The sequence below is a fragment of the Puntigrus tetrazona genome, chromosome 1 (assembly GCF_018831695.1).
Source record: "Puntigrus tetrazona isolate hp1 chromosome 1, ASM1883169v1, whole genome shotgun sequence".
In the NCBI taxonomy this organism is placed as follows: domain Eukaryota; kingdom Metazoa; phylum Chordata; class Actinopteri; order Cypriniformes; family Cyprinidae; genus Puntigrus; species Puntigrus tetrazona.
The window spans coordinates 22,916,497-22,932,338 of NC_056699.1; the positions used below are offsets into that span (position 1 = coordinate 22,916,497).

The 15,842-nt window shown below is 36.3% G+C and overlaps 1 protein-coding gene across 2 annotated transcripts; it reads left to right on the forward strand.

Annotated features, from left to right (window-relative positions):
• Positions 1-48: 48 nt before the first annotated feature.
• On the forward strand, positions 49-9,126 carry morc3b (MORC family CW-type zinc finger 3b). Of its 2 annotated transcripts, XM_043236452.1 has the most exons (17): positions 49-297; positions 770-842; positions 950-1,082; positions 1,931-2,155; positions 2,274-2,411; positions 3,067-3,181; positions 3,343-3,471; positions 3,557-3,676; positions 3,760-3,857; positions 3,951-4,058; positions 5,001-5,123; positions 5,359-5,433; positions 5,519-5,561; positions 5,715-5,790; positions 6,621-6,690; positions 6,771-7,287; positions 8,196-9,126. In XM_043236452.1, exons 1-17 carry the CDS (start codon positions 262-264, stop codon positions 8,475-8,477), a joined length of 2,361 nt encoding a protein of 786 aa, XP_043092387.1. In that variant the 5' UTR covers positions 49-261; the 3' UTR covers positions 8,478-9,126. The 2 variants fall into 2 exon arrangements, with proteins under 2 accessions (XP_043092387.1, XP_043092394.1); XM_043236459.1 differs by having other exon boundaries at positions 49-842; positions 1,975-2,155; positions 8,196-9,125.
• The last annotated feature ends 6,716 nt before the right edge of the window (positions 9,127-15,842 follow it).

Genomic DNA, 15,842 nt, shown 5'->3' on the forward strand with positions numbered 1-15,842 from the left:
CGATATTTAAAGTACTGGCTTAAATAAAAGCCGCATTTCCAAGAAGAAGATAAAGATGTATCGGGTTACACATTTGTACTAGCATTTATTGCTCACAACAATATGTGAGGAACTCCTTTAGAAGTCTCAGCGGGTGCATAGCTGAAGCGTGACAGGAGGCGCGAGCTATATCTGGACTCAGACAGCAAAAGGTCCTCAGTGAGCTAACGAACCCTTCTCTGCAGCTTTCTTCAATATCTGAAATAGACCTTTCAGCAAAAAATGGCAAATGGAAAGCGTGGCATTCCTCTGAGCACGGTAAGTTACGTGCATTTATCAGATCTTTTGTGGTTTATTATGTCCTCCGGTGTTTTTCTGCTATTTCTTGCGTTCAAAAAGTTTAAAGAATGCAATTATTAATTATAATTATTGTTATTGTAATTTGCTGTATTTTGTTATAAAAATCACTATAATATTTTGCCTCAAAATCAAATTGAATATCCATTATTTAACTAGTATATACAAACAGCTATGCCCTGGAAAATAATGTTGTTGAATTTATTTGGACTTATTAAGAAATGGCAAGTATTAATCACAAAATTATGAAGTAAAAATTCAAATGTACAGTAATATTTAATACATTTCTTTTTTTTTACAACTTTAAAAAATCTGTGACGTAATCGCAAGATTCATTTTAAATACTAAACAAAACGCATGCGATGGGGGAAAAAAAACTTTTAGATTAAATTATTAGCATTTTTCCAGTCAGCATCCTGTTTTCTTTACGCAGATCAGTCCAAAATTCCTTCATGCTAATTCCACGAGTCACACCTGGCCGTTCAGTGCTATAGCTGAGCTTATCGGTGAGTTGTGAGTCAACTTTAGATAACTAAATCATTATGGTTTTGCCGTGTTTCGAAACAGCCAGATGAAATATTCCTTGTTTTGTGAACTGTGTATTGCGTTGCAGACAATGCTTATGACCCAGATGTTCGCGCCAGACAGATCTGGATAGACTGGACGCGCATCAGAGGACTCGACTGCCTCTCGTTCATGGATAACGGGGAGGGTTTGACCAGAGCCAGGCTACATAAGATGCTCAGGTACAAAGCACTAAAGCCTGTCCCTTCACTTAAGCTAATTTATTATTCATTTTAAGTACAGCAAGTAAAAAGTGTGTGAAATGGACTTGTAATTACTGGTTGCTATAATTGCGAGAGAATTAAGAACTCTTATTCAGTTAATTCAAGGGATTCGCAGTGGTCTTATGTCATTAGCACTAAAAGCCTATAACATTAAACCAACACTGGAGTGCTGGGGCCCACTGCCAGAATAATTAAGGACACCTAATTGGCTTCTTGTAATCACTATACTTATCATGCTGTGAACGAATGCAGCTGCTTATTAGTGAAAACGTTCGACCAGGTTAAGTAATCTCTTAATGAAAGTATGATCGGATATGCGATACACTGCAATAGAGAGAAGGTTTAGAGTTGGGACAATATTTTATTTGTATTTAAAAGAAATCTCTTGTGCTCACCAAGACTGCATTTATGTGATAAAAACGTATCAAAGCATTACAGTTCAAGACATTTTTTTCTAAACGAATGTGCAATTTATTTCTTGGATGTCAAAGCTTCATATTCAGCTGCTTTGCTGCTCAAGAAACATTTCTAATTATTATTACTGTTATTGAAAACAGTTGCGCTGCTTAATATCTTAATATTTTTGTGAAAACCATGATACGTTATTTTTTCGGATTTTTGGATTAAAAAAAAAAAAAAAAAAAGGTTTATTGGAAATGGAAGTACTTTGCCTAATTTCATTAGTCTTTACTGTCATTTTTGATCAATTTAATGCAGCTTTACTAAGTGAATACTTACTTTTGAAAAATACCCCGAACTTCTAGCGTATGCAATGCATCTTAACAAATGTTCCTGATGTTTTTAAGCTTTGGTTTCAGTGAGAAGAAAGCAATGAAATTTCACATTCCAGTTGGCGTGTACGGCAATGGGTTTAAATCGGGGTCCATGCGTCTGGGAAAAGATGCCATTGTTTTCACGAAGACCAGAGACACCATGAGCGTGGGTCTCCTGTCTCAGTCTTACCTTGAGGCCGTCGGAGCACAGCGAGTCCTGGTGCCCATGATCACGTTCAGACGCGACGGACACAACCAGTAATCTTCTACGGCTTTCTTTTGAGTTTTATAAAAGCATGTGCAAAGAATTGAATTTATGAGGATGTGTGTCTTAAGCTTTGGCGTAAACTGAATCCTTGACCTTTGACCTCACCAGTGCGGAGGACGGGGCCAGTCTGAGAGCGATCCTCACACATTCGCTCTTCAACTCGGAGAAAGATCTTTTTGCCGAGCTTCGGGCCGTCAGCGCAGCCGGACCCACAGGAACACGCATCATCATCTGGAACCTCCGCACGTAAGATACATGCAGAAATGGATGAATTAAATGACTTTGAATTAAAAGAGCAATTAATCACATCCAGAATAAACATTTTTCTTTGCATAGTAAATGTGATTGTACTGTGTATATTTATGCACAATGTAAAATGATGTATTTATGTAAAATTGTTTTTAAATGTATATATTTTTATTAATGTAACTTACCTTTTATATAAACATATTTAATACATAACATATTTTTCTTAAATATATACGTGCATGCATGTGTATTTATTCATACATAAGAAATATATACAGTACACACACATATATTACATACATAAATGTTCTTTTGTAAGCGATTAATCGTGATTAATCATTTGACAGCACTAGAAAGGATTCATTAGATTAATCAAAAGTGACATTAAAGAGTGTTACAGAATATTTCTCTTTCAAAAAACTGCTGTAAACTTTGAGATGCCTCACAAAAGCTTCTTACGAATTTCTCAAATATATTGAGCAGCACAGCTGTTTTTAACAATAATAGAAATGTTCACCGAGTAGAAAATCTGCATATTAGAACGATTCCATAGCGAAAAAAACAAAAACAGATCAGAACTTTTTTTTCAGTGTTAAGCATGACAGGTTTCTTATTGATTTCAAACTTTTGAGCAGTAAGTTGTTTTTTTCAGGACTACAAACGGCAAGACTGAATTCGACTTTGACACAGATAAATATGACATTCTGATCAGGGCGGACATCAGTGACAAGAGCAGCATGACCCCAGAAAGTGAATACTCTTTACGGGTGAGCAAAAATGTGGCATGGAAATATATATATGGATTGACGTTATCTTGTCTATGTTTTTATTAAAAGAGCTGAATATTTCATCTGGAGGTCATTTAACAAAAATAAGTTTGGTGATGGGTTAGGAGGAATACTGATTCTTAATATTTTTGTAATTGCAGGCATACTGTAGCATCTTGTACCTGAAGCCCCGCATGCAGATCATTATCCGAGGGCAAAGAGTAAAGAGTCAGCTCATATCCAAAAGTCTGGCTCATATTGCGCAGGACAACTACAGACCCTCATTCCTTGTATCCTTACAAAACATATTGTTTTCCGGAGTGCGCACACATGTAACATCATTACCGTCTCAGCATTTCTTAACTCGGGGCTCAGAACAAGCGTGTGCGCATCACTTTTGGATACAACACCAAAAGCAAAGAGCATTATGGGATTATGATGTACCATAAGAACAGGCTAATAAAGCCATATGTGAAAGTGAGCTGCCAATGTAAGGTAACCAGAAGCGATCGCATGTTTCTTCTCCTCCCTTTACCCGTAAATTCAATACTAAAAGCAGTGGTCTGCGTTTATAACAGGCCGAAAGAAAAGGTGTGGGCGTTATTGGTGTTATAGAGTGCAATTTCCTTCAGCCCACTCACAACAAACAAGACTTTGATGACACCGATAAATACAGGTGCGCTCAACAAACGCTGTTTATCACTCTGCTGGTATTTACCCCAAATGATGCCCTTGGGTTACTTTGATGGAAAGGCGCTATTTTGTACAGGAAGATCATGCACAACCTCAGCATAAAGCTGGAGGACTACTGGAACGAAATCCGCTACAAACGAAAGAAAGAGGACCCGAAGTGCACAGTAGCAATAGAGGATGCGTTGTGAGTATTGCAGTCGATAACCTGTCAGTGAGCAAAAGGATCACAGGGTTTAAAGGAGGAATAAAAAAACCCCCTCAAATCTGTCATTATTTATTCACCTTTATGGTTTTCCCCCCTATGACTTTATTCCATGGAACACAATAGCAGTTGTTCCTGTTACCTAAAATTACAAAATCGTTTACTGTAATTACTGTAATTGAAATATGCAATATACTGTAATTGAAATATGAAGGTTGATTTAAAATAAAATATAAATACTAGTTAAAAATGCCAAATATGCATTAAAAATAACAAATAGTTTTTAAAATTGTAATAAATTAATGAATAAAAAGATTTAAAAACTAAAAGATATATATCTTTTATATATATATAAAATACTAAAATATATATATATATATATATATATATATATATATATATATATATATATATATATATATATATATATATATATATATATGTACTAAAATAATACTCTACAAAAGGAGAAATCTCACTTAAAAAACACAAAACCACTATAAAAGTGGGCCTTATGCCTTGAATATTGGCCTGTGTCTTTTACCCTGGACCTCAAAACTTTAAGTTGTAAGCACAAAACGCACTGCACTATTTTCAGCAGGCATCATGAAGCAATCAAATATACAAATATACCTGTGCAAATGAAGACTTTTGTAGTAATTATACACTGAAATCACTCAGACTTGTGATTCAAAGATCAAGATTCAAAGAATACAGAACCCAAGGCATAGATTAATTTCATGACACACTTTTATGGTGCTTTTGTGTGTTTCAAGCCCGAATCCATTCTTTAGAGTTTTTCCTTCTGTGTTCCTTGGATGACAAAAGTCTTGGTTTTGGAAAAAAAATGTTGACAGGCTTTTCACTTTTAGCTGAACTATCCCTTTAATATTAGATAATCTTACCTGTGTCTTCTTCCGAGAGGAAAGTTCCAGATCAAGTGTGGGTTCAGTGTGACAGCTGCCTGAAGTGGAGGAGGCTTCCAGATGCCATCACTGAGCTGCCGGATAAATGGTTCTGCAGCATGAACTATGACCCACAGTTCAGGTGACGGCAAACAAAATAGTTATGACATGATATCATGAGTGAGTGGGTCTGGGATATCTGAGTAGATGCTTGAAGGTTAAAGGAAGCCAAATATTTGTATTCAACATATGGAAAGAATAACTTGCTTGTAGGTCATTGGATTATGTATTTTCATAAGATTTCAAGTTTTGTTTTGACCTTCTCAGCATGCATATATTGATAGTTTTACTGTCACCTTACGCTGAGCTCCACACAGGAGCTGCTTGGTTGAGGAAGAACTAGAGGATGAGGAGGAAGATCAGAGGTCGTACCCTAAACCCTTCAAACGCCAGTAAGTTATACGGTCACTGGCTGTTTCATGGCGTTGTTAAGAACAGCAGAACCTGCGATATTCAGCACAATCTCTATTTATTCAGGAGGAGAAATACAAAGAGTCTCCTTGAGGAGAACGTTCCAGATGTAAGAACTTTTACAAATAGAGAGCCACGTAGTAACTGCTAATGAATCAACATTTGTAAAAGTGTTTTGATTTGATATTTTAACACTCATTAAACCATTGCAAACTGGTTGTTCGCCAAAAAGCAATAACAGAAACTTGTGTTCTTCTTTCAGAGCACGCAGAGTCAAGAGCGACCAGCGTTAACAACCACTCAGGCACCCAGACATCCACCAGCCTCTGTTATGTCTGGTAAAGATGCAATGCCACATAAAAGCTGTTCTAAAATAGCTTTGACCCACCTTACTGTGCGGTTACAGAGGCTCCGGTGTGGCTTTGGTTATGTTAATTAAATGCCTCATCAGAGACCCCTAAATACTTTTCATGACTGCGTGTACAGTTTTTTCTCAGTCATTTTATAGAATCAACAGTGAAGGTCACATTCGGAAAAATACTACATTTGTGCAAGTGATGGTGTTTCTTTGCATTTGGGTCCAGTATGTGAAAAATAATCTTGTGTAAATGCACTTTTTCATATTTAATTATTAAAAAAAAAAAATATATATATATATATATATATATATATATATATATATATATATATATATATATATATATATATATATATATATATATATATACTAAAATAAATTTAAATGAATAATACAATTTAAAAAAAAAAGATCTTTACCAAATAATGCCAATAAAATAAAATAAAATGCATATTAAATTCCTCTTCAAAATCTCACACTTCATTCAAGCCTTAAATTCTGTTATAATTTACTCATCCACATGTCATTTCAAATCTGTATGACTTTCTTTGCGCTACAAAAAAAAGGCTACTGTTTTTGTCCCTATCACGTCAACAACATTAAACCCCAACAACTTTCATTTTATGAACCAAAAATAAAAATAAAATATAAAATTTTTTTGGTCAACTATTTCATTAGATATTAATCTGCACTACCATATATTTAAAAAAAAAAAAAAAAAAAAAAAAATATATATATATATATATATATATATTTTTTTTTTTATATATATATTATTTAATTTATTTTATTGTTAACTCATTTTCATAGGACTGTCTTTAGCTGAGAAGTCTCCATTGCCTCTCATTAATCTGACCGTTGTCTCCAACTCTCTAAAAAGGTAGGAATAATAAAACTGGTGTTTGTTCATATGTAACATGTATTAAGGTATATTTATGTTCTTTTTCTTGCTATTTCTAGAGCAAAGCAGAAGTTTTCCTCCATAGAAGCACAGATGGACGTGACACCATTCTTTCCTGTCCTCTCTCCCACCCCTCCACAAGAGCGCTCTTCCTGGCCTGCTTTGAACGAGGAGAGAAAGCCTCTCACTCAATCTGACACGCTCGTGAGCGAAGCCGCGTGCTGCATGATGGAACAAACTGAGTCGCATCAGGGGCCCGCCCCAGCAGAAGAGACATGTGAAAGAGATGCATCATCTGGGACAGGGAGAGAATACAGCTCAGCTGCAGAGCACATAATTGAATTGCCCCTGAAAAATGAGAAGAAAGGGGTGGTGCATCATGAAGGTCATGTTGATGATGAAGAAGAGCAGAAGGAAGAAGAATGTAACGTGGCTGAGGTGCAGCGGTGGCAGGATGAGCTAATGGAGCTGATGAACGAGACGGCGGAGGAGAGAGATGCCTGCCGTCGGGAACTAGAGGTGCTTAGAGAGCACAGCGCCGCCCTGGAGGACGAAAGAAACCAGCTCGTCAGCAGGGTAGGAGGAGTTAACCTTTGTTAATGTTAATTATGAAAATTACAATTATTTAATGGTCGTGTACGTTCACAGAGCAGTAATGTAATGGATACAATAAAAAAATCATGATTTATGTATTGTATGTATTGTTATGTCTTATTATATTTACATTTCATTATTTTATTATGTGCCATTTACAATAAGTTTAATTAGTTAACACTAGTTAGTTAACATGAACTAAGAATGAACAATTCTTCTACAGCATTTATTAATCTGTTAAAGTTAATTTCAGCATTCACTAATGGATTATTAAAATCACAAATATATATATACATTTTATAATTATTTTTAATATATATATTTTTAACATTTGATTAATTTTGTTTGTGTTTTTACCATATTTAATTTTACATTTTAATATTTATTTTATTTTTATAGTATGCACAATTTCATTATTTATGGGAATAGCTTAGATGCAAAGACGTGAATAACCTAAATTGTGTCTCGACTGGCACGAACACAAGATATTCGCCTCATTCGCTTCTTCCGCACAAGTGGAAAAATTTAATTGCAAGCAGAAGATTGACATGACGAATTTTTGCATAAGCCAATCAGGGAAAAGCTTATTGACATGACCGGTTTGATACATCCGGTTGTATTAGAAAATAGAGGAGCAGTGTGATGCAGTGTGAACAATCACTTTTGGTGTGCACACACCATTAGTACTTCAACTTACATATTTCGTTACATTTCGTTACATTTAGTTGCCTCGGCAACAAGATATATTTTTTAACTTTTTCATTCAGTGGCTTTGGTTTTAGGCGTTAATAGCCACACTGTTTAGGGTCGGATATGTTGACATTTGGCCATTAAGCAGCTATTTAAGCATGTTTATTAAAAAGTATTAAATCGCGCCTGTGCTGTTTCAGCTGGAGAGTGTAGAAGAAGAGAAGAGCAGGCTTTCTGCCCTGTGCCATCAGCTGAGGAGTCAACTGTCAGAGCTCAGGGAACACAGCCAGGGAGGAAAGGAAGAGAAAGACAACAGCTCCAAACTCAGGATGCTGCGTCTAAACCTGAGTCGTCTGCTGGTGTCTTTCATTCCCTCTCTTCATCTTGAGCATGTAGACTACAGCAGTGATGTCATAGATACCATTCTCACCCAGGTTCTAGAACACATCACTCAGAATGAAGTTAATGCTAAGTCTTACTGACGGAGGAAATCACTAAACATTTGTATATACGTCTCTTGGGTTAGTTAAAAAAATTATTTTATTGTTACAACTGGGTGAAAAATTAATTTATAATATACTTTGCCATATATCCAGAAGAAATCACTGTAGGAACAGAAGCCTTCCTTTTGGTCAATTTGTTTGCTGATTTGTTTTTTTTTACTAGCATAAGAGTTATTTGAGCTAACGAAACCAAATGTATGATAAAATGTGTCATTGTGAGAAGCTGTATTTGCATGCCTAGAAAATAGCGCAATCAAGATGGCCGCCGATTGAACCGACCTGCTCCAATAAAGACTTAATTTATTCACATTCAGCTACTAGGCGTTCATTCATCATACATTTAATGAAATTCTTTTCCACTGTGACCTCTACGTATGCTTTCTTGCTCCTTACACGCATATCTTTCTCTTCCTATCTTGCTTCTGACCTCAACGCATACCCATCTACCACTTAAACTGTCACTCACGCTATTAATCAAATCTCCTTTTAAAGACATCCTCCAATAAATACATAATAAAGGTACTCTGTGAACTCAGCAGTGACCTATCGACTTACATCCATTTGAGCTGAAAGTAAAGCCTATAGATGTGACCCAATCATTAAAAGGCCTGTTTATTTTTACCATGACTCTCAGTTCTTCTGCCAGGGAGGGACTAACTTAAAAAATAAATGAATACCCCTATGTATTAAAGGTCACGTTGTTGACCGTTCTCACTCGGTCTCACATATGTACTGATTTGCCAGTGCCATACAGAACGACCGGCACCGTTCATAACTTTGCCATAACAGGAATAAACTACATTTAAAAATGCATTGAATAGAAAACACTTATTGTGAATTGCAATAGGATTTTACGGTATTGCTGTAGTTTTGATCAAACAAACGCTGCCTCGGCGAGCAAAAGTCTCACCAACCTTAAACTTTTAAACAGTAGTGTACATTTTCTCTTAGTGTAACACCCTAGCTAGGCATAACTGTCCCAGCAGATGTCATTTTTTCAGACTACTTACCTACCAGCTGATGGAGAGGCCGAATTTCATGCAACACCTGTCAGTGTTATAAATGGATGACTCTTGGGAAGCTTACGTGACTGTCTTATTGCAACCAGGCTCATTAAATGCCTAAGGTTACCAAAATATTACATTGGCCCTGCCAGGGCATAACAAGAGTCAGATGTAATCTCTTGGAGAGCAGTAGGGCGGCTGTGTCATGGCCTGGTTAATACTGTGATTTGAAGGAGTAGTTCACCTAAAAGTCATCATTAACTCACCCTCATGTTGTTCTAACCTGCATGACTTTCTTCCTTTTAGGTAAGAATAGAATCTAGGGCTGAAACGACAAAGAAGAACCATAAAGGTTGGTCACATAAGCCTGAAATTCTGAAACCAAACAACAAAATTAAAGATATTAATCTTGCCGTAGCTCACAGTGAGAGTTTATAAGAGGCATAATAACGTATAGTAGGATAATGAATGCTTTTTTTTTTTGTGAATTCTTTAATCCAAATCACAAAGCCAGCATGAATCGGTTTCGTAGTGCCTGAGTCGTACGGTCTACTTCAGTGCTACCATTGCAGTGAGTTTTGAAGCTTGAAGGCTCCAGGCTGAGCTCGTATGTAGTACACACTCTTTGGTATCTGTCGAAATCCTTTTCCTTTCAGATGCCGCAGTCATGTGGGGTCACAAGGTCCAGGCCTGTGCCAGATTTGATGTTGTGTTATTCAATCTCCTCTACCAAGATCTCTTCTTGTACATTTGATGATTTCTAAAGTGCCCCTATTATGTCTAATAAAAAGTTAATAGTTGGGTTTTGGGAATCCCAACAATAGGTCAACATGCATGCAAGGTCTAAAACACTTTCATGGTCTCATGGTCAAAGGTACAAAAGCTTTCACTGCGGCGGTACACACAAGCTTTCACACTTTTGTACCTATTTTAGTTTTAAATATGTATACTTTAAATATTAATACGTATCTTTAAGGTATCAAAATGGACCCTTTAGGTACAAACATGTACTTTTTAAAAAGGTACCGCCCTAGCGACAGCTTTTGTACCTTTATTTTTGAGAGTGTATATAATATGCTATTATTTTTTACCATACCTGCTAAACGACTCCCAAATGATTCACTCAAGGATTCATTTTTCCAAACCCCTCCTTTGCGTGACGCTAATCTGCGATGATTGGTCGACTGGTTTTATTTTCATTCATCATGCCTGTAACGCCAGATAAAGCGGTGTTTGTGAGCAGTGCTGATTTGTTTACAGCGTTACCAGGGAAAGTGCTATTTTTACTGCTCCTAAAGCAGCACCTAGCGTCAGACCATTAATTACCATTTTCATTCAGACCAACGCTAAAAAAAAATCTACAAATGGCGGGCAGTATGCACATGTACAGTTTATACATGGTGCAGTTTATACACTATGCAGGATGGTTTTATTCGCTTATATTACATTCACTGTGATACACACTGCATCAAAGGGCACTTTAAGCTCTTAAAAAAAGTCATTCATATGCAATTCTTCAGTAGGCTGTGAGATTCTTTTTGAAACTAGGAAGTTCTTTTGAATCTAAGTAAAACCTTCATTTAATCTGGAAGCATCTGGAGTGTTTTGACATTCAGTATACTTCTCACTTTTGTTTTCTGCAGATTTTTAGCGGCGATAAATCTCGCCACTGCCACACCAGGACCAGGATTTTTTTTTTTTCTTCGCAAAATTAGAACGGTCCATTTCTTACAAATTCAGTGTTTTGTATTAAGTAGTATCCTGACTCTCTCCGACCTTTCCCCCTCCGGAACATTGCGTGTTGATTTATGTCCCGCGCGCTGAGCCAGATCCAGGTCTCAAAATGGATTTTAATGGAGTTGCATTAGTGGAGTTATTCAAGATTAGGGCTTATCAGCCAGCTCAAATTTACTCCACACTTTCACATCAATCCATCTCAACTCGCACTAGGCCTGCGAGAGTGGTGTATAAGGAGGTGTTGAGAACACACAGAGAATTTTCTGCTTCAGGGTTCGTCATCTCTTTTCCGAAAAAATTTTATTCAAGATAACCGAACGCTGTATATCTGTCTTAAAACAATGATTCATTTAAGCGTGCCCTTCAAATAGATAGGAAGTAAATTTGTCCCTGAGGAAGCAAGATTGCATCGACTGGTACTGTTTTGTGCTTTTAATTAAAAGTTCACTCAGATCCTTTACCAGTACAGAACCAGTAAAGAAGAGTTACAACCCATTTTGACTGTTAACTGTATTTTAAAACATGAAAAACAAAAGCTAAAGAGAATAATTTAGACAACAAAGGTTATCAATTTTGACAAAATCTTGATCTGCCCAAATGCATTTCCTCACGTGTCCACAAGGGGACGCTCAGTCTACAGTACAGCCATCAAACAGTTTTATCTTACATATTTCAGCTAATAAAGCAAAATGAATATGCATGCTCTGTTTGGATAATATAAGAAAACTGCAATTATTTACATTATGGTCTCATCTGTTGCTATTATTTAAACGATTATTTAAAGCAACCGAACCACTATATCAGTACGGATGACCGTGAGCAGCTCTTTCAGGACAGTGATGATACTTTACAAACCTGAGCATCATTTTCCTCCACCTTTAGATGCAATAACACGATTACACTTCTGTAGCCTGTATATAATGTTTAAATAACACATATGTTGCGTTAAGGAACATTTTCGTGCCCTTTCTGGTCCCCTTAAGCACTAGCAGCATCACTAGGGAGTGAGAACATGATTGAATTTTTTGCTGTACGGTCACATCACAGCTCTGAAGTCGTGATGAGGACAAAACAGGCCACATGTTTGCCTCCCATCTCAACATATCTTGCTCAGTGTTTCTGATATGCTCATGTCTCGACCAGTAGAGGAATAGATAGAAAGTGACTGAAAGGCCGGGGCTAGTTGTCACAATAGACCATACGATTAACAGCCATATATATATATACTTTTATTCATCAAAAAAATCACTGTTTCCAAAAACAACAACAGCAACAAACAGTTTTAAACACTGATAATTATAAAGGATGTTTTTTGAACAGCAGATTTTAGAAAAAAGCATCACTGGAGACTGAATTAATGATGCTGAAAATTCAGCTTTGCATCACAGAAATAAATCAAATTTCTAAATATATTCAAATAGAAAGCAATTATTTGAAACTGTAATAAAATTTCACAATTTTACAGATTTTACTATATTTTAATCAAACAAATGCTGTTTCAGTGAGCATAAGATTCCTCTTTCAAAAACATCAAAGATCTTACGCCATTTTTTTTTTTTATAGTGCACTGTGAAAGGTGTTATTCTCAGATTCTGTGTGTTTTAGCATGAAATTGCACTTGTGTCCCTATATACTGAGATATATCCCTTCTGACAACTTCTGTGTAACAAGTCTCCCATATCTGACACCACAAGTCAAGGTGGTATAACAACTCGAAACTTTGTCCTCTAGGGCCGTATTAAAGAAGCATGTTAACTGTAAAATCCTATCTTATCTGTTCGGTTACCATGGCGATTTGAGTTAGAACCTGTCAGATCTTAACTCGAGATAGGAACTATCTGCAATACAGCCCCTGATCTGCAGTAATTCTGTGACGGCGGTTCAGAACGAGAGCCATTATTGCTTCATCCAGACGAAAATCAACTACCTTAATAGATGGAAAATTGGAGACGGTAAAAGTTGCTCTTTGATGCGAGGTTTCTGTCAAAAGAAGGTCAAGCTGGTCCAATATGTGCACTAAGGATCATTACATCATCTCATATCTAGGATACAATGAGTTGGAAATGGCTTCAGCTCTTTGAAATATCTGAAACATCTTGTAGTCAATTTGCCCTTTAAAGGGTTTAAACCAGATTTTTAAGATGAGTGCAAAAAGCAAAAAGCAATTCTCAGCTGCACTTAATCAGTATTTTGGTCTAACATCATTACATGAGATACTTTTATATAAATATATTAAGTTATATTTTGTAAGATGTTGAGACAAAGATTGTTAAGATGCATTTTTTCTTGTTTTTATTGATTAATCACATCCAAAATAAAAGTTTCTGTATGTGACCCTAGACCAAAAAACTGTCATAAAGGTCAATATTTTGCAATTTAGATTTATACATCATCTTAAAACTGACTAAATAAGCTTTTGATGTAATAATATCAAACCACTGATGTATGGTTTGTTAAGATTAGACAATATGTGGCAGAGATACAACTAAGTAAATATGTTTTTTTAATATCTAATTTTAAATATCTGGAATCTGGTGGTGCAAAAAAAAGAAAAAAAGTTAAGTTTTTAGCAATGCATATTACAAGACAAAAAAAAGGTTTTTATATTTATGGTATATTGTGTACAAAATATCTTCCTTGAACATGATCTTAATATTCTAATGATAAAAACATTTTTTTTTTATATATAAAACCATAACTTATTTTTCTTGAATATATACATGCATGTGTGTGCATTTATATACACATGTACCATGGCACACACACATACATTACGTAAACAAAAACTTTTTTTTGGATTCAGTTTAATCGTGATTAATCATTGCCCAGCGCTACTTGTTTTAAACTTTGCTCAATTTAGTTTTCATTTATGCTTAAAACAAGCAAAAAAAATTAACAGCTTAATTCAAGATATACTGCATAAAAGGGGACACAGAATAGCGAATATTACAGTTGAACATTATCGAATATTCTTGCCTTGCATCTCCTTGAAAGAAGTGCACGTTCTTTCCAAGGCTCCTCTGATATGCGCAGACATATGCCATGGCATTGCCCCCCTTGACTTCAGTGCTGGACATGGTGTCCCAGCATCCAGAATGAAACAGCATGTTATCGTAGCAAGCAGGAGAACTCCTGCTGATGCATCTGCCATCCCATGTGTGTCCCGCACCCAGAGCCGTCCAGCGTCTCCTGCATTTCCCCTTCAGGCTGTGGAGTTCTGCTGATGGCATGTTAGCGATCATCCCGGCCAGCATGAGGTCTCACAGCGTCGTCTGGACACTGTCCAAATGTGCAGTGGCCTGTAATGCAGTGGAATGTGATTGGATACAATTGCCTCGATTGTCTAAATGACAGCTAGAAACTGCCTCATTTTGAGCTTACACTGTCCAGTCAATCAGATTTGCCGACTGATTTAAACACCGTTGAGTGGCCCATTTAGTATAATTTATTTAAATATTAATGTTAAGATTAAGATAATGTTGTTGTTGTTTTTGTGTGTTTGTGCGTCATTAAATTAAGACGTACGACGTAGTTTTGACTTCTTTTGGAGAACATTTATAATTGTGTTAATTTATTTAAGGAAAAAAAAAATCTTATGCTCACAGAGGCTGCATTTATTTGATCAAAAACGCGGTAGTATTGTGAAATATTATTACAATATAAAATTATTGTTACCTATTTTTGAATATTTTAAAATGCAATTTATTTCTGTGATTCAACGCTGAATTTTTTAGTGCTTTAGTGTCACACAATTCTTTAGAAATCATAGCAATATATGCTTATTCGCTACTCAAACATTTCTTATACATGCTGAAAACATTTTTTAGCGTAAAATACAAATTCTGTCACTTTTGATCAATCTAATGAATCCAACCCAAACTTCTGAACATTAGCGAAGCTAATGGCAAAGAGATTTAATCAACTTGTGATTGACTGATGCAGTACAGCAACTTTGGATTGATTTGAGATCGGTTTCAATGCAGCTGTTTGGTGTAGAAACATCTTAAAGAGTAACGAAAGAGATTCAAGAACAGTGCTGCTATACGAAGCCTCGACGGGATCGAATTGTGGCTCAAAACCAAAAAGCCAGTGTGCATTTCATAAACAACATTAATTGCTTTGACGATATTGCCCTTTACGGCAGCTGAGATTGTTGAAATCGTAAACACGCTCATTATAAACCTCCAAGGTTTCTTTTAATAGCCTGGTCCTTTATGATAATCTACAGTTTATTTTTCCACATACCAGCCTATAAATCCACCACCATTCATTGATGCTGGGAATACTATCATAGGGGTGATGGGATTACTTTTGACTATTGTTTTGATGTTACGCCCAACACAGACCAAGTTTTCACACATTCACAGCTATTTATCAGTTAAACACTACGAGTAAATATGTGTGATGTGACGTTTTCAACCCAACGTGCACAGGAAGGTAAATGCGAGGACGAGACCCTCCCCCCGCAGCCCAGAATAGTTCAGCTCAATCACAGGCAGCTCAATTCTCAATGGAAGGCCGTCCCGTGGCTCCGCCCCCCTCCACCATCAAACCAGCCCCGTTTAAATATTAACTCTTCGCTTGCAGCTCGCAGTCTGTGTCC

Excerpts from the sequence above, each read along its gene's own strand:
- morc3b (XM_043236452.1), top strand. The coding sequence starts at position 262 with ATGGCAAATGGAAAGCGTGGCATTCCTCTGAGCACG. Across the intron at positions 1,083-1,930 it reads AGGCTACATAAGATGCTCAG|CTTTGGTTTCAGTGAGAAGA; the intron begins GTACAAAGCACT and ends GATGTTTTTAAG. Across the intron at positions 5,562-5,714 it reads TTGAGGAGAACGTTCCAGAT|AGCACGCAGAGTCAAGAGCG; the intron begins GTAAGAACTTTT and ends TTCTTCTTTCAG.